This window comes from Leopardus geoffroyi, chromosome A2, assembly GCF_018350155.1.
Source record: "Leopardus geoffroyi isolate Oge1 chromosome A2, O.geoffroyi_Oge1_pat1.0, whole genome shotgun sequence".
Classification (NCBI taxonomy): domain Eukaryota; kingdom Metazoa; phylum Chordata; class Mammalia; order Carnivora; family Felidae; genus Leopardus; species Leopardus geoffroyi.
The window spans coordinates 85,483,900-85,506,339 of NC_059331.1; the positions used below are offsets into that span (position 1 = coordinate 85,483,900).

General features: G+C 35.5%; 1 protein-coding gene across 1 annotated transcript in view; it reads right to left on the bottom strand.

Annotated features, from left to right (window-relative positions):
• SEMA3C (semaphorin 3C) overlaps nt 1-22,440 on the bottom strand; it is a 174,772-nt gene that overhangs the window by 21,138 nt on the left and 131,194 nt on the right. Inside the window, exons 13-14 of the mRNA XM_045494620.1 lie at nt 3,822-3,910; nt 391-432 (exon numbers count right to left, since the gene is read on the bottom strand). Of these exons, the coding sequence (XP_045350576.1) occupies nt 391-432; nt 3,822-3,910 (131 nt within the window). The remainder of the gene's footprint in view (nt 1-390; nt 433-3,821; nt 3,911-22,440) is intronic.

The following is a 22,440-nucleotide window of genomic DNA, read 5'->3' on the forward strand; positions in this document are numbered from 1 at the left end:
ATTGATTACTCATTCCAAGCCCCTGAGAATGTCTGTGATGTTATAGTAGCCCAAACATTATGCCGAGTTCTTCCTACAAAAAGATTACTTTTATTTTGTTTGGCTTCACACACTGTAATATTTGAGAATATAGGATATACAAAATGTTGGAATATCTTGCTGTATATATTTATATGTTCTCCTCTGATGGGCTTTTATACAAAATAGACCTATTTTGCCTTCCATTAATGGCTTGTAAATGATGTACCAAAATTAAAGGTGATTCTGTGGTATCCTGTAAATAGTATTAGTTATTTTTCTAATACTAAAATTAATATTTTACAGAATATATTTTTCATCATAGTAAAGGTTTATAACATGCGCATAAAATAAAAACGGGGTTGTTTTTACCTTTTTGGATGAAATTTTCAGCGTTGTTATAGGAGCATGATTCTGAAAATTAAAAAAAAAAAGGAGGGTCAGCTGTTAAAATAATTCTTTAAAAATATTTACATTAAAAATGTTCTCTTTTCTGTTAAAATTCAAGAAATCATCATTTCTCTATATATGCATGTATACTTTCAAAGTTTAGCAACACTTGTCTATAAACTACATTTCTTTTGCTGGTGATAAAGATGGGTTGTGACACATATCTATGCTTAAACTAAAAAAAAAGTAGCAATTATAACACATGATCAACACAGTCATTAGAAAAGGAATAAAAATTTGAGAAATTTGAAAGAACTGAAAAAATTACATCTTGGAATATTGAACCCAATGAATAAAAATTAGGCTTGAATGGGGTGGGTAAGATGCTGTGGAATGGTACCCCATGTTATTCCTCCACAGCAGAAGCACTATCTGCATAAGATACTACCTTGCACCTGCCAGAGGTTGCTTTGGAAGGATGTATTAGAACGAATCATGCTTATTAATTCTTCTGTTGCAAACAAAGAAATATTGTTAGAAAATGTCCTCTTGATAAATGTGAATTAGTGAAAGTACCTAAGAATTTTCTGAAATAGTAATCCTTTTAGAAAGTCACTCTATTCATAAACTTTATTCTTAAACAAAATATACTTCCTTTCAAAATTAGACTTGCGATAACCTGATAAATATCTGTGAAGTTTCATTTGAATAGCACTAGTGAGAGCAAGCACTCAAAATTAACTGTACCTACAATTATTTCATTTCTAGAGGTATGTGTTCTTACACATGTTCAAAAGAGAAAATGGTAATATATCTAAACATTCATTTGCCACAGGTTTTGATCATTGTTTAGAAACACACACACACACACACACATACAAAACATATTGCAATTTATATAAGTTAAGTTTGAGGAAGCTGGATGTATTTTCAGGAAATATTCTGGACAGAGGATTAAAAGAAGAAATTATGGTTCTGCACTCTATAAAATAAACAAAGGGTCTGGTTTTTAAAAGTTACATTGTGTTTTCTGCAATATATCAGGGTGACACTTAGCTAAGGAATTTGTTTCAGTTCAAATGCATTATTTCCTCACGTGCTAATCACAGTATATCATACACACCCAGTTATTTTTACCTCACATCAGAAAATATGACACAAATACCATGTTGAAGACAGTAAGTAACTTGTATTTGGTAACTGTGTCTCTGTTTAGCCATATCAATCACTGGCATAGGGTTCCATAAGAAAGCTCAACTTTTTTTAGTCTTGACTGACTCTATTTTTCCACTGAGAGTTTATTCTTCATGATGATAACACCAGCATAACTTATATAACAGACCATAAGTAGTTAGCACATGATCAGAATGACTCACATTTCTTTAAGAGCTTTCCGTAACTTATATGTTTGGGTTTGTGTCAAACTCAGTTAAAGTTTTCTGCTTATTAAAAACTGGTATTTCAGAATTAAAAACGAAGCTCTGCAATAATAATAATTTTTGCTATCTTCAGAAAAATTCCAGAATAAAGTACTTTGCTATTTTGGCCAAGCCAAGTTGTCCTTACTGAATCGAATGAGGAAAACATATTTTATCTATAATGCAATTTTGGTTAATCTAGTGAAACGATCAATTCTTTTATAAAGCAAGGCATAGGAAAAGCACTTGAAGGTACATAGTTAACATTTGGTAAGCACAACATTAATGCGCTAATTATGAAGAACCTTATGCCAAAGTGAGTCTAGCATTAAAAATTGTAAATTTAATAACATACTGGAAAAATTGCCAGAATTCCTCATATTTCATTTGATTATTTAAAAAAATGTTTTCCTTTAAATTTAAAATTTATTAGCATAACCCCAAAAAATGCATCTTGATCACTTACATGCTTATAAATTCAGTAATATATGTTCCCATATCTTAATAAGTTAATATATTCTAAGTCTGCTCAACTAAGCAAAGCAACTTAACTGACCCAGCAATAGCCTGCTCATGGGAGTCCTACAGTGCTAATTGTACTGTTAAAGGCTGACTCTGGGGGCACCTGGGTGGCTCAGTCGGTTGAGCGTCCGACCTCAGCTCAGGCCATGATCTCATGGTCTGTGAGTTCGAGCCCCGCATCGGGCTCTGTGCTGACAGCTCAGAGCCTGGAGCCTGCTTCGGATTCTGTGTCTCCCTCTCTCTGACCCTCCCCCATTCATGCTCTGTCTCTCTCTGTCTCAAAAATAAATAAATATTTAAAAAAAAAAATAGGGGCGCCTGGGTGGCGCAGTCGGTTAAGCGTCCGACTTCAGCCAGGTCACGATCTCGCAGTCGGTGAGTTCGAGCCCCGCGTCAGGCTCTGGGCTGATGGCTCAGAGCCTGGAGCCTGTTTCCGATTCTGTGTCTCCCTCTCTCTCTGCCCCTCCCCCGTTCATGCTCTGTCTCTCTCTGTCCCAAAAATAAATAAACGTTGAAAAAAAAATTAAAAAAAAAATAAAGGCTGACTCTGGTCTTTTGATATCCATGGGCTTTTTTTTTTTTTCCTTAATTGATTAATTTGGAAATAGTAGTCTGCAATAGGATTGATTCCATGGCAAAGTATCTTCGTAGTCCTAACAGATCCTCTGGCTGTGTTTTATCCATTTTTCCAAGTATTTATCAAATAAACCACTCGAACTTCAATGACTTTCATCTTAAGGAAGGAAGGGTGTGCAGAACACCACAAATCTGCTCTCCGGGATCACAGATACATAAAGAACAGGCAACTTTTTCTGAGCAGGTTATGTCTTTCAGGAATGAACTTCCTTCTGTGTGCCTTTTTATTGTTGTTGTATACTGTTTTTCTTTCTTTCTTTTTTTTTTTTAAGCCCACATTTAAGAACAAAGAGAACAATAATGAAATCTCAAGTTCAGCAGAACATGAGTTTTGAGTGGTAAAGAGACAACATTTGTTTTATGTAACCAGAGTGACATCTGAATTGAAAGCAATAAAACAAGAGAAAGCAAAGTAGTTTTTCTTAAAATTCCTGGATAAAAAATTATGAGAAAGTTTATCTAACAATCAATAATGTAAAGCATTTAAGTTTCAGCGGCTTGTGAAGCAAATGATAAAAGCCCTTTCACGGCAAATCTTTTAGACCTTGACCACAAAAGCCCATTTATAAAAATAATGATGACCAAAATTCTTGGAGTCGTGATAATCGCTGAAAAAAACTAATCTTTTAATGTTAAGATAACTTCAAATGTATAAAAAAAACACTTCAGTAAAATATTTGCTCTATATTTCTCACTTTATCTAGCGTTTCCTACCCTCAAAAATTTATGACATTTATTTGATCTTTTATCAAGTATTTTTTCCTCCCAAGTGGCCCTAAGATGAAATAATTCCATCCATCACGCATGTTCTGAGATTAACAAAAGAGATGTTCAAACCTTGAAGACTTCTAACTCCTCCAGAATGAGCTCACCCCTGGAAGAGCTATTAGCAGGAAGAACCACCACCTTCTGCACAGTGCCTCGATCTGAATCAAAGAAAAAAGAAACAAAACAAAACAAAACAAAACAAAACCTCAATGCGATAATGTGATGTAGGAAAGAAAGACATTTAAACACATACCCACTGGCTTAGAATTTAGAATATTATTTATGTAATTAATTAGTCATCAAGAAAACACCAAGTATATTCAACTATTACCATTTGCTGCATTCTAATTTTATTCCAAATTTCATGTTTATTTTATTTTATTTTTTTTCAAACTTCGTATGTTTAAATTGAGGTAATATATAATTCAGACTGAACTAATAAGAACATCTTATATTTTGTACACGTTTGGTGCAGTCAGAACTATGAGAGAAGAGAATGTCTGAATGTCTCATAAAGTCAAAAGTTCTGTTTCTGAACCAAGTGTGTATTCTTTAAATATTAATACATAATTGTAAGTTTGGCCCTTAAGAATATTAGTTAAACCTCCAAACCAACGTTATAAAGTCACACTCCCAGGTTTTCATTAACACTGATACATAGTGATTTGATTAGCTGAGAAAAAAGATGAATTCACAAATGAATTTTTATAATTGTACTATAAGCACTAGCACTAGAAATTTACATTTGATCTGTGGCCACGAGAGATTTCAGACACAATAAAATGTTTAACTCGCAATTCAAAATAATTTTCAAAGCAGAAACATAAATGTGTTATCATCTCAGACGTGGACACCTATTTACAGAATAATTCTACTGTTTTCACACACATACACACACATTTGAGAGAATTTTTTGGATATTAAAATTCAGGGGAAAATATGAAATTAGATGGTCCAAATAAACTGAAGCAAAAAAAAAAAAATTACTCATATTTCCAATGAGATTGCCCCAATCTCATTTGTCACTCAATAAATTGCCACTCAATTTATTTGAGTGACACCCAAATAAATGTAATACATACAGAAAATGTTATTTATGCCAATATTCTTAGTTAAATAGTTTCATATGTCACATAAGCATTTTATAGACATATAATTTTGCCACTCTACCAATCACATACATTTTAGGTTTAAAAGAAATTAGTTGAGATTCGGCAACGGGGGGTTAAAGCAAATTTGTGAATGAATGATATAGTAAAAATGTATTTCCTCACCAAAATATTACAATATTACAATACAATACAAAATATTACAATATTACAATAATTAATGAGCTGTATCATAAGCATCAAGTCATTAGTTTTAAGTATGAACATGTAACTGTGGGTGTATAATTTGTAAAGATATATTATGGTCAACAGATACTGGAATATTTAAAAATTCTGTTGAGAAATGTCAATAAGAGTTCATTAAATTGAGTTGTACAGGACTTTAATCATTTAGTGATGAATCCCATAATTCCCAAATCTCACATCTCAAAGTGGTCTGTATTCCACAAGTAAGAGTATCTCTGACATAAAAGATCACATTTCACATTGATAGTTTCTATCTTATCAGCCTAAATTGAAAGATTCAAAATAATTCTAACTTTTTTAAAAGTAATCTCTACACCCAACGTGGGGCTCAAACTCATGACCCCAAGATCAAGAGTCAAATGCTCTACTGACTGAGCCAGCCAGGTGCCCCTCAAACAATTCTTAGTAAAAAACAAACTCTACTTTAAAATGTTACCAACTAAGGGGCGCCTGGGTGGCTCAGTGGGTTGAGTGACTGGCTTTGGCTCAGGCCATGATCTCATGGTTTGTGAGTTCGAGCCCTGCGTTGGGCTCTGTGCTGATAGCTCAGAGCCTGGAGCCTGCTTCTGATTCTGTGTCTCCCTCTCTCTCTCTGCCCCTCCCCCACTCATGCTCTGTCTCAGAAGTAAATAAAGATTAAAAAATTTTAAATAAAATGTTACCAACAAAAAAATTAAAACCTATTAATTATAATAAAAATGTTTGTACAGAAGAACAAGACCTAGAGATTTTGCCAGACCAATCCCTGTGCCCTGTGAGGATACAAAGTATGAGCACCTGATTTTAGAAGTTCCAAACTCTAAATTTGATAGCAATTGGTACTATTTTTCTTGGAAGATCGGTAAATGTGTGTATAAATTTGAAGTGAAAAACATTGGGCGATGCTGTGCAGAGACAGGTCACAATTAAAATGGATGAGTATGGTTGCAGGTGTTCCCCAATTTCTATTAACAATTCATCACCAAGAGCCTTGGAAACTTCTAAGGGAATAGGATGTACCAAAAACCCTAAAATAAAAACTTTGAAATTGTAACAGCTAGGTCAGGATTTGTGTAGTATTGTGTGTGAGCACGTGTATGTGCATGTATGAAGAATGAGAGTGTAAAACCATCTTTGTTTTAGATCATGTTATCATAGGCATTATATTTTCTTTTCTTTTCTTTTCTTTTCTTTTCTTTTTAAAGAGGTCACAGCAGAGGTTTATGGTTCCTTGCTGCAGCTTGTAGCCATTCTTCATGACAGCAATGACCTCTTTCTTGAGCAGAGACAGAGCAGAAACTGTGTAACCATACTCTCAAATAAAACTTCATGAAAAAGAATCTTGATTACAGGGATTCCCAAAGATAAAACTATCAGCTCTGAAAACAATTAAGTATTCTCAAATGAGACAACTGGCTCCTGTTTTTAACGTAACGTTTTAACTTACTATGTGAGCCATATTTCACACAAATCATCATTACTTTTGAAAGAATCCACAACAAATACGCACACACTTTATTCATGCCATTTATAAAATATTACCCAAAGAGCGGCTATAAAAATGGTTTAATAAAAAGATAAAGCAATACATGCTTTTGACTCCTTTGCAATAAAAGCTAGAGCATCACTTTTATTTATTGCTTGTCTTTCTATTTTAGTTATTTTTTTGTTGTGCTGGTAATGATGAGTAGATTCCCTTTTATTTTAAGGCCATTAAGATAAAAATATATTTTTCTAACAGATAAAACTGACTGTCAACTTGTCTGAAATTCTGGCAAAAAAATAAGCAAATTCAAAAATTGGTAACATTTGTATTTGAAAATCAAGTTCAAACAAAATCATAGAAATGCAAGATCCCCAGAGAGAAACACATATTTATTGGATGCCCACTATGTGTCTGGCTCTATGATAAAAATATATTATTTAATTCTGACATTGAAGAAAATAAATATCCATTTTATTTCCTTTACTTTTCCACCTTTAGGCGTGTACTGGTACTTATGAGCTAGTATTTCTGCAGCGTTCTTCATTACACTGGTTCAACTTTCATCAGTACATCACAAATGAATATATCGGTTCTCACTAGAATTCCGTATATTAAAGTTTTATATTCATAAATTAGAATAGTCATTCAAATGTGTGGATTCAAATATGAATAGAATAGCTTTAAACCTTTGTGGTGTTATTAATCATCATTATTAATTTAGGTTTCATGAGACCTTAAAGTTATGTAATTTGGGAAGCCTTCTTTTAAAGTAATATAAAAATACAAAAAGAGTTGTTTGTGTCTTCCCCCAAACAATTACAAAGAGGAACTCTAAATTTTATGCTAAGTCCACCTCTAATAATTAGTTTAGCCTTCTAAAAAAAGAAAATTGTCCATAAAATTGGACAATGCATTCCTTACATTGAAGAATCTCTATCTAATGAAATCTAATCTATAAAATCTTATCAATAGAATTTTATTGTCCAAGATCATCTTTCACAAGTCAGCAAAAGGTTGAAAATTTTCTTCTTCAGTTAAATCTATTGCTCTGTTTCTTTTATTGATTAGCCTTTATTCTACGGCTACCAAGAATGCATTCAATCTCTTTTTTACATCCCTCCACATTTATCTTTATAATTTCTTCTTCTGGTCTAAGCATGAGCACTCACTTCTAGTATACTTATCCAAATTCAAATCCAAATCTTACTGCTTGTCTTTCTCTGGGCACTGTGCGATTGGCATTATCCTATTTAAAATGTGGTGCTCAGAATTTTACCTGATTATGTAGTTATTTTACCAAATGCCACACCTCACAGAAACTGGACTATTTAAAAGACACAGCAGTAGGGACACTTGGATGACTCAGTCAGTTAAGCATCTGACTCTTGATTTTTGAAGGTCATGATCTCACAGATCATGTGGTGGAGCCCCACATGGGGCTCTGTGCTGACAGCACTGAGCCTGCCTAGGATTGTGTCTCCCCCTCTCTCTGCCTCTCCCCTGTTCATGCTCTCTCTCTCAAAATAAACATTAGATGCACACACGCACACACGCGCGCACGCACACACACACACACACACACACACACACACACACAGTTCTAGTAGTTGATCAACAACTTAGGTGATTGGTCAGGATCTCTAGTACTTGCGGCCAGGGAAGAAAATATCCTAACTCTACACTATTTACAAGGTTCTACTCTGGATATCTTTATATTTCTGCCTTCATTACAAACTGCATGATTCCCACTGTCTCTAGTTCAGATTCTGAAGACATACGTCTAATTTGGTCCAATTTAATCTCGACTAAGGCACAACATATACTAGTATTTAGAGACCGATCAGTTGTCAACGCTTAAGTATCCTTTCATTCAGTTTTGACACCAGAGAAGAGCCAATACACAGGTAATTGCCAACGGCTACTCCCTAAGTAGACCCATGTTAATGGGATAGTTACTCTCAAAATGCAGTCATGGTAGATGTCTATAGCTTTTTTTTCAAGACATACAAATCCTTCAGTTTCCCATATAGAAAACACTTTTGAGGTCAATAACTAAGTTGACTTGGGTTATCCGCCACCCATTTTCACTCACTGATTTTAACACAAAATTACTGAGTGCCTTCAGCGTGTCAGGCGCCATATCCAGTATGGATGCAAAAATAAATAGGCAGAGCACTCAACAGTTTATGGTCTAGAATTTATGGTTTTTTAAGTAGTAAGTGTGTTCCCATTAAAATGTTAGTCATTGAAAGATACACATTCCAGAATATCCATAAAACTTCTAATTACTTATGTCTACATAAAGCCATCTCTGTACCTTTTAGTTTGAAGATGATAATATAGTTATCAAATGTCTGCTTTCTGAGGGTAGTGAGAATGGCATTCCTTGAATATACTCAAAACATAAATCCTTTCTGCTGTTTTATAGAATTTGAGGTATTGCTTTTATTTCCTTGGGGTAAGCTCCATACCTATCATACATCTACAGTGAAGCCGAGTATACTTTTTCCCTTAAGGCTTAGTTTGCTTGTGTGTAAATATAAATAATAATTATACCTTTGTAATGGATATCTAAGGCCTACCCTCAATCACTTCCCTTTCTTTTGATAATAACACCCTGAAACATCTTTTGAAAACACGTCTCTCATTCTCAATCTAAACAGTTAAGGAATGGTGTGTGTATCTCTCGTCCAGCTCCAGGGAGATGCCATGACTTAGGCCTGTCCGATAAGAGTATTCCTTTACCCTGGTGATTCATGAAGGAGTAGGCATAGAAACAAGTCAGGGCCCAGCCTTCCCTGGGAATTAGAGATTTGTGAGCCTCCTTCTTTGTGAGATCAGGGCTATTAAAGACTTGTAAATCTGGAGGAGCAGGGCCATCCTTCTGACCACATGCAGGGACTCCATGTGAGAATGAACAATACAGAGGAAAGTAGAATTGAAAGAGGGTGAGATAAATTCCTGAAAACATCATTTAAGCACAAATTCAGTTATGTCTGAGGTTGCCTTCTGCACTTCTCGGTTGAACATACACACGCACACAGACACAAACACACATACAACACATTAATGTTTTAAACTAGATTAAGAAAGATATAAGGTCACTTTCAGTTAAAAGAGTTCTGACTAATAAAAACTAAATGAATAATACATGGAAATTGCTTAGCATGATGTCTGCTACATAGTATGCCCTCAATAAGTACAAGTTATTTTTTATTTATAGTTCAATCACTTACTAAATTTTTGACATTATTGGAGTCAACATTTTTTTCTAAGCCCCAATTTTCTCATCTGTGAGATACAGATAATAGTCATACCTTGAATATATTGAAGCATAGTGATGTGAATCAAGCAGGACAAGTTTTATAAGTGATTTGCATGATATAAACCTATATACAAAGATAACATAGTGGACTCACCAATCCACATTAGTAATTTTAATTTTCTTTTGTTTCACTGAATCCTTAAAGAAAATTCCCCAGACAAGCTTCTTTCCTGCTATATATACATTTTATACCATTTAGGATTTTTTTTTCTTTCTAATACAAGGAATCATAGCAATATTATTCCTAAACCTTTCCACTATCTGCAGACAAAAGAACAGCTTGCATTTATAGCATAGTAAACGTTGGCTGTCTCAAACAAGTGATCAAACATAGCTCATCACCCAGCAGGTCATTTGAATAGTTCTTTGTCTATCTATCAGCAGACTCTCATTTAAAATATAATCCTGAGGGTGTTTCACTGGAAATGGCCGTGCCAAACTGTCTGCTTGCCACTGGTCACCTGGGGATCTGGGAGAACACTGCCTCCTTAATCAGATCTAGTCAGACCCCTTCCCCCAATTGCTAATCTGTCAAAATAATCTAGTCAGGGCTGGCTTCCTGGCTGTAAGACCTGTTCAGTCCCTCAAAGTCTTGCAGTCAGAGACCTGTACTTGGTTTAATGCTTTGCTGTCACCTCCTTGAACTTCTTAATAATTTTAAACAAGTGACTCTGATTCTTCAATTTACACCAGGCTCTGCAAATTATGTAGCCAATCTGATTCTAGGTTTTGGTAATTAATGTACCTGCTAAGGAGTGGCCTTATTCAATTTAGTTAAGAAACACACAAATTCCGAAGGCATATACTCAAGACTTTCTTCTTTTTCCTCTATATTCACCGTGGTGCCTCTAGATGTCGACCCAAGCAGCCTTACATATGATTTCAGAGCCAATTATTGAAAGTAAATCAGTGATAGTATTTACTATTAAAATTAGTATTATAAAAGATAAAATCAGTATATTTGTTAAATGGCAATTCTTCCTTTATCATAATTTTTGAAGCATTTGTTTATTAAAGTAAAGAAACAACTGAAGCTCCCCCAAACCTGCAATAACTGTGTGTGACAAATGAAAGCTTTATATATAAATGAGGGACAAATGACTCGACATCCTACCTTGTAAGTTTCCATAATTAGATCTTACCAGTTGGTTGATTTCTTTCATGTTAGTTAGAATATATATTCATAATAGAATTTTTCTGTTAGAGGTTATCAAACTGCTACATTCTTTTAATGGTTTTATCAAATATACTTTTAAAAAGTGGCAATTCTATTCATGAATGTTCTCCTCTTACCAAAAGAAAAGAAAAGAAAAGAAAAGAAAAGAAAAGAAAAAGGGAAAAAGAAAAGAAACTTCTGAACTAGGTCATTTAGCACAATTTCTCACACTTAGCAGAGCTTTTCACACCCAATGTGAAAAAGTAATTTAAGTGCTGTGATATTGACAACCTTCAGCAACAGTCCTTAGGGCAGTTAGAATCCCACTGGGTCATCAAAGGGATCTTAATGTCTCTATTTGAGGGGAGGCCCTTGGAAAGGCAGTATCAACAAATGCTATCTATTCAGCATCTCCTAAAGTGCAATAGTGTAAAAAGTTTGTAGGGTAAAGTAAATTTGGATAGTACTGGGTTAACCTAAGTTAAAGAGGTTTCTTTGCTGTTTGCTGAAGAACTTTTCAGAACTGTTAAAATATTTTTCTGCAGTGTAAAGAAAATACAGAATTCAGTGACTTTCAAGTATATTTGCTGACACCATTAATGTCATCTCACTCCTAAGAAACTACCATTCAGGTTTAGAGACCATATTCTGTTGAACAAATAGTTTCTCAAAATGTGGTGTTCAAACTATCTCACTCAAAATCACCTAGGGAGTCTCCTAGAAAATTTGGGTGTTGTTTCCTATGTCAGATCACAGACTTATAATTTTTAGAAGTGTTAATTTTGAACAAACTTTACAGAAGACGTACATATCTGCTCAAACATTTGCAAATCACAGAATATAAACAATACAATTCTTTGTACGCTATTTTGTTTCTTGGCAGTTGTATTTGTCAAAAAAAGAGACTACTAAATTAGTTTTTTATACATATGTTAATTTTTAATTTTCTTTCTGCTTCAGTTTAGCTTAAAAACATATTTTCTACTAATAAATAAAATTAATTACTGAATTGGAATCTACTAAAATACTTTGGGAGAGTCTCCAAGCAAATTATAATAAAAAGTTTCAGACATTTTGAAAATTATATTATATACTTATGAAGATATATGTGATTTGTATATAAAGTATATATATGAAAAAGTACATATATTTTTTAAAGTTTGTATATATGAAATTACAAAAATACCCACTTAATCTGCAAATCTTAAAATAATGATAAAACCTAGGGTTGGCATAGATATAAGAAAATAGTTGTTTCAAACACTTGGTAGAAATACATTCCAAAACATCTTTCTGGAGGGCAATATGGCAGCTGTCCATGATGAAGTAACCGATACTAGAATAGCCTTTCTGCAGTAAACAACTATGAAACTGACAAACTAAATGAGGTAATTCTTTCTAAGTAATGGATAGTAGATAGCACATGACTAAAAGAAGAAAAACTCACAAGATAATCTTCACAAGATAATAATCGTCACCTCACTTTCTGCCTAGGAAAAATTTCCCAACAGAGATTCAAAGAGCTGCTGTCCAGGTAGTAGTGCATGGTGGTCCCACTGAGAGGAGGAGGCAGGATGTAAGAAATTGGGGCAACAGAAGCAAAGTAATTCTGTGGCACGTGGTATCAGACAGACAAAGCTGTGCAGAAATGGGGTTCCAGAAGTCCATGTGGAAATTCCCTATGATTTTTTTTGCTGATACCTGGGATATATGTTTGCAGGATAGGACCTCCCAGGGCTTAACAGTTTGCAGCTGCTATGCAGACAACAGAACAGATAAACTATAGTTTCAGGAATTCTGGGAGGAGCAATCCTAGGTGAAGAGGGAGCTCTGGCCCTACCAGAGTACACAGATCTATCTCACTAACACCTTCTTAAAACTGCTGGCATCCAACTAACATGAAAAGCCTGAGCCTATAAGAGTAAGTGCCACATTTTAGAGTAAGACCTAAGTTTAGGGCTCTCCGAACAAAACTTGTAACCAAGACCTGATAAGACATATAAGGGAGATGGTTTGGAATTTGAGCCCTGCTAAATTAGAGTGACTTACCTTGAGCACAAGATAGTTAACAAAGAGTAAAACAAGTCTAAACCCATTCTAGCTGACTGTCTGCCAGAACAAGAATTAATACTTTTCCCCTTAAGACAGAACCTAAGGCCAAAATATTACCTGTAATGTCCAGTATTCAACAACAATGAGAATCATTATACATGGAGATAGAGAGAGAAAGAGAGAGAGAGAGAGAGAGAGTGTGTGTGTGTTTAGGGGAGAAATGTGTGGTCAACAGGCAAGACGAAAAAGAAATTAAAATTATCCAGGTGTTAAACTTAGCAAACTTAGCAAATCCAGGTGTCATTTGCTAAATTTATAGTCTAACTCCATAGACTTAGTAGCAGACTGGAGTTGAAAGAATAAAGAGGGGCACCTGGGTGGCTCAGTGGGTTAAGCATCTAACTTTAGCTCAGGTCATGATCTCATGGTTCTTGAGTTTGAGATCCACATGAGGCTCTGTGCTGTCAAAACAGAGCCTGCTTCAGATACTGTGTCCCCCTCTCTGCCCCTCCCCCACTTGCGCTCTCTGTCTCTCTCAAAATAAATAAACTTAAAAAAAAAAAAAGGAAGGAAGAGTCAATGACTTGAAGCCATATCAATAGAAATTATTCACTTGCAAGAACACAGAAAAAAATGAGTGAATAAAGTGAACAGTCTTCTGGGCATATGTGACATTATTAAACCTTCTAATATACGTACAATTAGAGCTCTGAACAGACAGTAGGGAGAGATTGGGAAGAAAAAATATGTGAAGAAATAATGGCTGAAATCTTTCCAAATTTGATGAAAAATATTATGTTGTACATCTAGAAATGCAGTGAGACTCAAGCTGAATACAGCCCAAGTTGAATAGAGCCACCCCTAGGCACATTATATTTAAACTGTTGACACCAAAAGCTATAGAAAAAAAACTTGGAGGAAAAAAAAAAAAAGAAAAACAGAAGAAAGACATCATGTCATGAGAACAAGGGATATCGTTATTGATGACATTTTATTAGAAATAATGGAGGCCAGAAGATAATGGGATGACTTTTTTTAATGTTGAAAAAAAAAAAAGTTAACGCAGAATTCTATATCCAGTGAAAATATTCTTTAAAAATGAAGATGAACTCGATCATTCTTTCGATAAATAAAATCTGGGAAAAGCTGTTGCCTGCAGATCTCCTGCACTTGTGAAGAGATGCTGAAGAATGTGTTTTAGTCAAAAGGGAAATAATACAAAATGGGAACTCGGGTTTACAGGAAGAACAAAGAGAACCAGATATGACCTTCTTTCTATCAGAGCTGATTGAGTTGCAAATATCTTTGCAAACTTCTGCAGCCATTTGTAAGTAGGACAATGGTTGACATAAGGACAAAGCTGATTCCTGCTCCCTGCTAAGGAGAACAGAGCCCAAAACTCCAAAGAAAGAAGCTAGAGCCCTAGTGAAACCACATCTAAAGCCATTCTACCATTGTTTTTCAGATTTGTGAACCAATAAATCTTTACTAAAAAAGCAAGCAGGATTTCTTAGAATCTCAAGTGCCAGTAAAATAAAATCTCCCCTTCCCCCCAAAAGAGCCAAGCAGAGCCATTTGTGATATCTTACAGAGTGAAAATATAATCAGCATTTATAGTATAATACTTCTATATCAGTAGATATTTTATATCAGAGCCATTTGTGATATCTTACAGAGTGAAAATATAATCAGCATTTATAGTATAATACTTCTATATCAGTAGATATTTTATATCAGAGCCATTTTTAATGTAGGCCCGTTATCTTTTTTTTTTTCAGTTCTATCCCTCTTTTTTTTTCAATATATGAAATTTATTGTCAAATTGGTTTCCATACAACACCCAGTGCTCATCCCAAAAGGTGCCCTCCTCAATACCCATCACCCACCCGCCCCTCCCTCCCACCCCCCATCAACCCTCAGTTTGTTCTCAGTTTTTAAGAGTCTCTTATGCTTTGGCTCTCTCCCACTCTAAACTCTTTTTTTTTTTCTTCCCCTCCCCCATGGGTTTCTGTTAAGTTTCTCAGTATCCACATAAGAGGGAAAACATATGGTATCTGTCTTTCTCTGTATGGCTTATTTCACTTAGCATCACACTCTCGAGTTCCATCCACGTTGCTACAAAGGTAGGCCCGCTATCTTTTTTCTGCAAGTCTAATTTTCAAAAAGTTTTTTTGTTTTGTTTTGTTTTGTTTTAAATTCCTTTGGTGGTAAAATCTGTACTGATTTGAACTAATTTGATCACAAAACCTGACCTGCACTTTTACTTCTGGCTATTTATGTTTTTTTTATTTATTGCATTTGGTTTCAAGATTTCTATGTCTCAATGCAGAAATAGTACTATGTACTTTATGGGGTGTGGTCCAAGGTTCTGCAAGCCATTTTACCTAATATATATATATACACAATCACCTTTTTTTCTTAAAGTTTATTTTATTTTGGGGGGGAGAGAGAGAGAGAAGAGAGAAAGAATGAATAGGTGAGAGAGAGAGGAGAGAGAGAATCCCAAGCAGGGATGCTGCACTGGCAGCACAGAGCCTGATGTGGGGCTCAAACTCACTAACTGTGAGATCACGACCTGAGCCAAAACCAAGAATCGGATGCTTAACTGACTGAGCCACCCAGAAACCTCCTCACCTTTTTCTATTCAAATACTTCTGAAGGCCAAAATATATTTGGTTTCAAATAGGAAATATAAATGAGGATGGCTTGTTCTTTCTTTTTTCCTTTTTTATTCATCAACTTGATTAAAAAATAAGCATGTGAAAATTGAGCAATTGAAAAATAATTTAAAAGCTATAGTTAAGTAAAGCTATAGACTGAAGTTATGTTCCAGTTATTACTAAAATGATAAAGTAGAATGTAAATATTCAAAAGCAGACCTACTGAAGCTACTCTAATTCAGGACACTGCTACTGAGATCACCTAATAGCATTTACACTGGAAGGGATACAACCAATTAGCGCTGTTCCCTTACAGGCTGACCACTGAGTCTCTCTGAGCCACTATGCTCTCTGATAGTTCTTTTCGCAGTTAGATCTCACCAGGAGGTAAACATTGTTCTTAACAGCCTAGTTAATGGCGGTTCCTACACCACTCCTGAAAAAGAAAATACACCTACATCCTCTAACCTACAATAGTGTCCTCTATATTCACTGTATCCATTCTGGTTTTACACTTCCAATTGGGATAAACTCTCTCTGTAAAATGTGGACAGACCTTACACCCCTGACAAGGCTGTGCACGATCAAAGGAGAGAGCCTATGTGAACCTTCCTTGTAAAGTCTATGGAGAATATAACCAATTTTACTCTCTGTGGTCTGAAATTTTCCTTCTTTATTCCCACTCTTTGTTACATAACATTATTTACTATTCTTATATATCAATGTTTTATTTTTATCTATTATTTCCAGACAAAAGAAATAAATGCCTCCTACACTGCCAGCCGATTCACCCAACATCTGCAGTTTCTCTCTCCTCTTTTTCTAATATAGGGTACACAAATTTAAGTAATACTGAAAATAATTATACAGACATTACTGATTTCCTGTTTCCTCCCACAAGGATATTTACTCTATAAAACAAGAGGCATTTGTGTATTTTGTTCACTGCTATGCCTAGTGAGTAGAATAGTAGTATCAGGATTCATGATAGGAATTCAGAATATTTATGTATGTACATACATACTTATATGTATTTATATTTTTAGATATATATGATTGATTTTTAATAAATATATATTATGTAGATACAAGTATACATGTACCTGCTGAATACTTACTAACATCTAGGGAGTACATTCAGGGTTTTACACATAACATCTCATTCAATCTTTGAAATAAGTTCATAAAGTAGGTATAACTAAGAAAGTAAAGCTTAGAGGTGTTACATAATTTGCAAAGGTCATAATACTGACAAGTAATAGAGGGCAGGATTTAAACCTATGTCCTCTGAAGTCAAAGTTATGTTCTCTAATTCTTAGTCTAGAATTCATCCAAGGATAACTTATTATACTTATTCTAACAAGCTGGTCTATATTTAACAAGGTTTTGGAAAAATCCCAACCAAAATTAGAATTGGCCATTATGATGAAGATCTCTGGAAATTTTAATTTGCCATTTCACGTTGCCATATGTAGATCTAGAATATCACAGGTAAGCACACACGTACTTATATCCATTACTGCTGTGTAAAAACTCAAGAGTTTTTTATTTAGATAAGTTAATTAAAAAGTAGTCTTCTGGAGAAAAGTTGAACGAGAAATCTTAATGCCAACAATTTTATTAAATCAGCAATTCTATAAGAAATAATGAAATTTATAAATTTTATAATAGTTTACAACATAATATGCTTGTTTGTTCTGGTTCTAGAAGCTAATTTTCTCTGTGAGGATTAGAAAAAAATTAATTTAGCATGAGACTATGTGATAATCCATCCACATATGCATTATTACAGTTTCCTAGTGATACAACTAAAGAGCACTCAAATAGGGCCTCAGAAATCACTAAAATTAATGTTTTAGGGTGTTGTAAACTACTAAAACATATAGATCATATTTTAGTATCATTATTGCATTATATCATGAATAATTATTTCAATTTAATTTAAAATAAATAAACTTACTTTGAATAATGCAGGTGTACATTCTCTGTAGGGTGTAACTAATCCCACACAGTATGCAACAACTAAATTTGCAAAGATTCAAAATTGGGGCTAACTCTTTCTATTTAACCTTCCAACATCCGGGGAAAGAATCACTCATCTGTGATTAATAAATTTTACGGTCACTAATTAACTTGTTTTCCTGCACCATTTTTATCATAAGATAGGCTGTTGGGTATTCGTTGTCAGAGTTTAAAGTGCATATTGGATGCTCCATGGCCTGGAGCATCTACCTATGTTTCTGGGTGCTTGGGTACAGAGAAGAGCTTTCCCTTCTTTATTTGGTCATCTCTCAACCTAGCATTTACTTGCCCTTGTTGACCTCCTCCTACTTCCTCCTGTTCACATCTCATTCTTTTCACTGGAATGGCAATCCCCCTCTCAAATCTTGCTGGTACAAAAGGAGACAGGGTAATGAGGAAAGGAGCATATTACAAGGTCACTCAGACACAGCTGTGCCACATCTGATGCTCTTGACCACTGCTTCTTTCCCACCTGTTGCTGTCTTTGATCCAGGAGACCATGATGTTACTTCCTCCTCTTCTGTTACTTTCATAATTGCTCCTTCTCCATTTCTTTATTTTCGTACCCTTCAATGAGCACCCCAGAGTTAAATTTTTATCTGCACCATCTCCTAGGGTGGCCTCAAGGATTGTCATGGATTCAGCTAACACCTACATCACTATTGACTTCCGTATTTATATCTCTAGCACAGCCCTCTCTGCTGAAGTGTATCTACAACAACACTCTCTGACTTATTCATCTGGATGGTCCCCCAAATGTTTAACTCAATGTGGAGCAAGCATGTTTTTGAATTTAATTACTGCTCCTAATAGCTTCACACCCTAAGAAAGCCATTTAACCTCTCAAAGCTTCAGTTTACACAACTGCAAAATGAGGATACTGATTCTAACTCATAGGATCACTATGAGATTCTGTTAAGATAATGTATTTTGGTGATAAACTCAGTCTCTGATACATAACCAGGTCATAGGAAAGTGTATGTGTGCCATTCAAAAAGGAATTCATTACTCTCCAAATCTGCTTGCTGACTCTATATTCCCTTGAACAGTGAGTGAGACTTCTTTCCACCTATTGCCAAGCTACAAATCTACAAAACATTCTAAACACAGTGTTCACCCTTCCACCTTTCCCAAATCAATTTGTTATCATAAAGTCCTTACCTCTTCCAAAATATCTCTTGAACCCAGTAATCCCTCTCAACTTCCAACTTCTGACATCTGTCTTAATTTAGGCTCTCATCCTTTCTTTCCTATACTAAACAAAAGTCTCCTAACTGGCTTTCTTTTTCTGCCTGTAATGTATGCTCCACATCATTGCTGAAGTGATCTATCTAAAATGTATATAGGCAGTGGCTGAACCACTCCAAGGTGACCTCTGAGGAGTCATGGCTTTGTGTATCCTCTCCCGCGGAGTACAGGTGGAATGTGTGACTTGCTTCTAACTGACAGAATAATGCTAAGTTGATAGCATGCCAATTCCATGACTATGCCACAGTATATGGAACCCCATTTTGGCCAAATGAAGGCAGAGACTCTATTAATTTTGAAGCAGCAAATAACCACGACTTGAATGACTGATAAAAAGATCCATGTGGCAGTGTGGCCTCATTTCTGTATCGAAATTAAAGAATTTAATTTTTTCAAACCTCATGTGAGTTGGGAAGACACCTTGAACTCCAGAAAGTGATGCAGCCTGGCTTACACTTTGCAGCTTTGTGACACCTTGAGCAGAGAGTCCAGCTAAGGATTCATCTACAAAAACTGAAATAACAAACGTGTGTAGTTTTAAGCCAGTAATCTTGTGATGATTTGATATGCAGCAATAGAAAACTTTCTCAAATGTATCAGGCTTGTATCAGGCAGCCACTTCCTTCCTGAACTCTACAGATCCTTACATTACAGATCTTAACACAATGCTGTCTATGAAGAGTTTACAGTGCTCTTTCCCTAGATGTTCCTTTGGCTAATTCTCTTATTTTTTTCAAGTCTTTACTCAACTCTAACCTCTCAATGAGACAAACTCGGACCACGAATCTCCTTTCCCCAGGTGTGTGTGTGTGTGTGTGTGTGTGTGTGTGTTTCATAGCAATGATCAACTTTAAACAGGTTATATAATTTGTTTATTGTGGTTAATTTTATTTCCAGTAGAATGTAAGCTCCACAAGGGCAGAGATCTTAGCCTCTTTGGTTCACTGGTACATAACAAGCACCTGTGAGAGTGCCTGCCACATAATAGGTGTCCAATAATATTTACTGAATTGGATTGAATTATCTCCTCCACTGGCCACGAGCTCCTTCAAGGTAAGTGTTATTACTATTTTTCCTTATATGTCATAAGCCTTGGCATGCAATAGACTCAATAAATTCTTTTTTTTTTTTTTTTTTTTTTTTTTTTTTTTTTCCACGTTTTTATTTATTTTTGGGACAGAGAGAGACAGAGCATGAACGGGGGAGGGGCAGAGAGAGAGGGAGACACAGAATCGGAAACAGGCTCCAGGCTCTGAGCCCTCAGCCCAGAGCCTGACGCGGGGCTCGAACTCACGGACCGCGAGATCGTGACCTGGCTGAAGTCGGACGCTTAACCGACTGCGCCACCCAGGCGCCCCTAGACTCAATAAATTCTAATGAGTGAATAAATAATATCCTTGTGATGTATTACTATGTTGTTCTGTACTGGTTGAAAAGGAGCTATAGAACAAAACATTATCATTTTGCATTAATCAGCAAAGGCTTGGACAGAGTTTTAAAACATCAGATTGATTATTTTTTTCAGGAATTCTTAAGGGAAACATCAAATAGATTTTATTTATTTATTTATTTATTTATTTATTTATTTATTTGAGAGAGTGAATTGGGGAGAGGGGCAGGGGGTGAGAGAGAGAAGCATAAGCAGGCTCCATGCTCAGCGTGGAGCCCAATGCGGGGCTCAATCCCACAACCCTGAGATCATGACCTGAGCTGAAATCAAGAAGAGTGGGACACTCAACAGACTGAGAAACCCAGGGGCCCCTCAAATAGTTTTATTGTAGTCTTTCAACAAAGCTAGAATTCAAAACCAAGTTATAGTAGTTTCCTGTTGCTGCTATAACTAATTAGCACCAATTCTGATCTTAAAACAACACTATATTTATTACCTTATAGCTCTGTAGACTAGAAGTCTAACATGGGTCTCACTGGGCTAACATCAAGGTGTCAGGAAAATTGCATGCCTCTCTGGATAGTCTAAGGATAATCCACTTTCTTGCATTTTCAGCTTCTAGGGCTCATCCAAATTCCTTGGCACATGGACCCCCTTCCTCCACCTTCAAGGCCAGAAGGATCACATCTCTCTAACATGTCTTCCTTTGTCATATTTCCCCCCTAATGATAGCCAGGAAAGGTCCTCTACTTTTGTGAAGTCATGTGATTAGATGGAGTACACCCAGACAATTCAGGAAAATCTCTTCATCTCAAGGTCTGAAACATTAATCCTATCTGCAAAGTCTCTTCTGCCACGTAAGGTAACATATGCACACATTCCAGATACTACGATGTAACCTTTGGGGGGCTATTAGTCTACCTGACACATCAGTGAAAGAGAAAAATAAGCATATAACTAAGTAAAACATATTTGACTTTAATACCACAGATTCACCTCAGAAAATCAAGTTTCACATCTTTTTGTTCCAATTTACACTATACTTCATATTCTAAAATGAAACACTTCCTTCCATTTTCTACAAAATTTGAATTTGTTGTTCAATAAACGACAACAACAACAACAACAACTTTAAAAGCTGACTTTCTACAGAAACCACCCCACAACTAAGAGCTAGCTATAGACCTCTTTTGGGTAATCACATAGAGAAGGCCTGGCCATGCTGAGTGTAAGGCTGTGAATTCTTCTCCCAGGGACAAAAGCTGCTAAAGCTGCCTCAGAGAAACTTGGCAGCACATCAAGAACAAAACGTAGTGTGGTTATCTCTTCTTAACACACAGATGAAAGATTTTAGATCGTCTTTAGGCTAGAAAATGGACTTACATTCATATATGAGTAAAGAGTTAAATGAAGGCAACATATAGGGATGAGATTTGGCTATAGTGGTTTTCAAGTCACCTAGGAAAACATCAGTGACTAGATGGTAAAAGAGTCAATGTTACAGAGCAAACCATCAGCATCTTTCCTGCTGAGAGACACTGTCTCCGTGCGTGATATTCTGAAATTCTCCAAATATATCAATTGAGTATGCACAACCCATTTTAATTAAGTAACAGAAGCATGCCAAAGAGATCTACATGTGTTTTGGTGAGTATGTAAGACATACTGAAGACAGATATAAGCCCCACTTAAAAAAATTGAAATGAGCAAAGATTTTAGTGATACATCAAAAATAAAGGTGAAGACCTACTCCATTTTTGCAACCTCTCCTCCCCCCCCAATATAACCTCCTTCATTCTTAAATATATGGTTACTTACATAAAAATATATCAGATTCACAGTTTACGCCTGATCTTAGCCAAAAGGCCAAGAAGTGATTCAGATTCACAGTTTAAATTCCAGCTGAGTTAATTCACACACAATTCCGGTCTGTTCCAAGTCTTCTGTCACCTTTTAAGATGTGTCTTGTTCACATGTAAGACTTGGTGACAATATGTGGATAGGCAAAAGTGAGT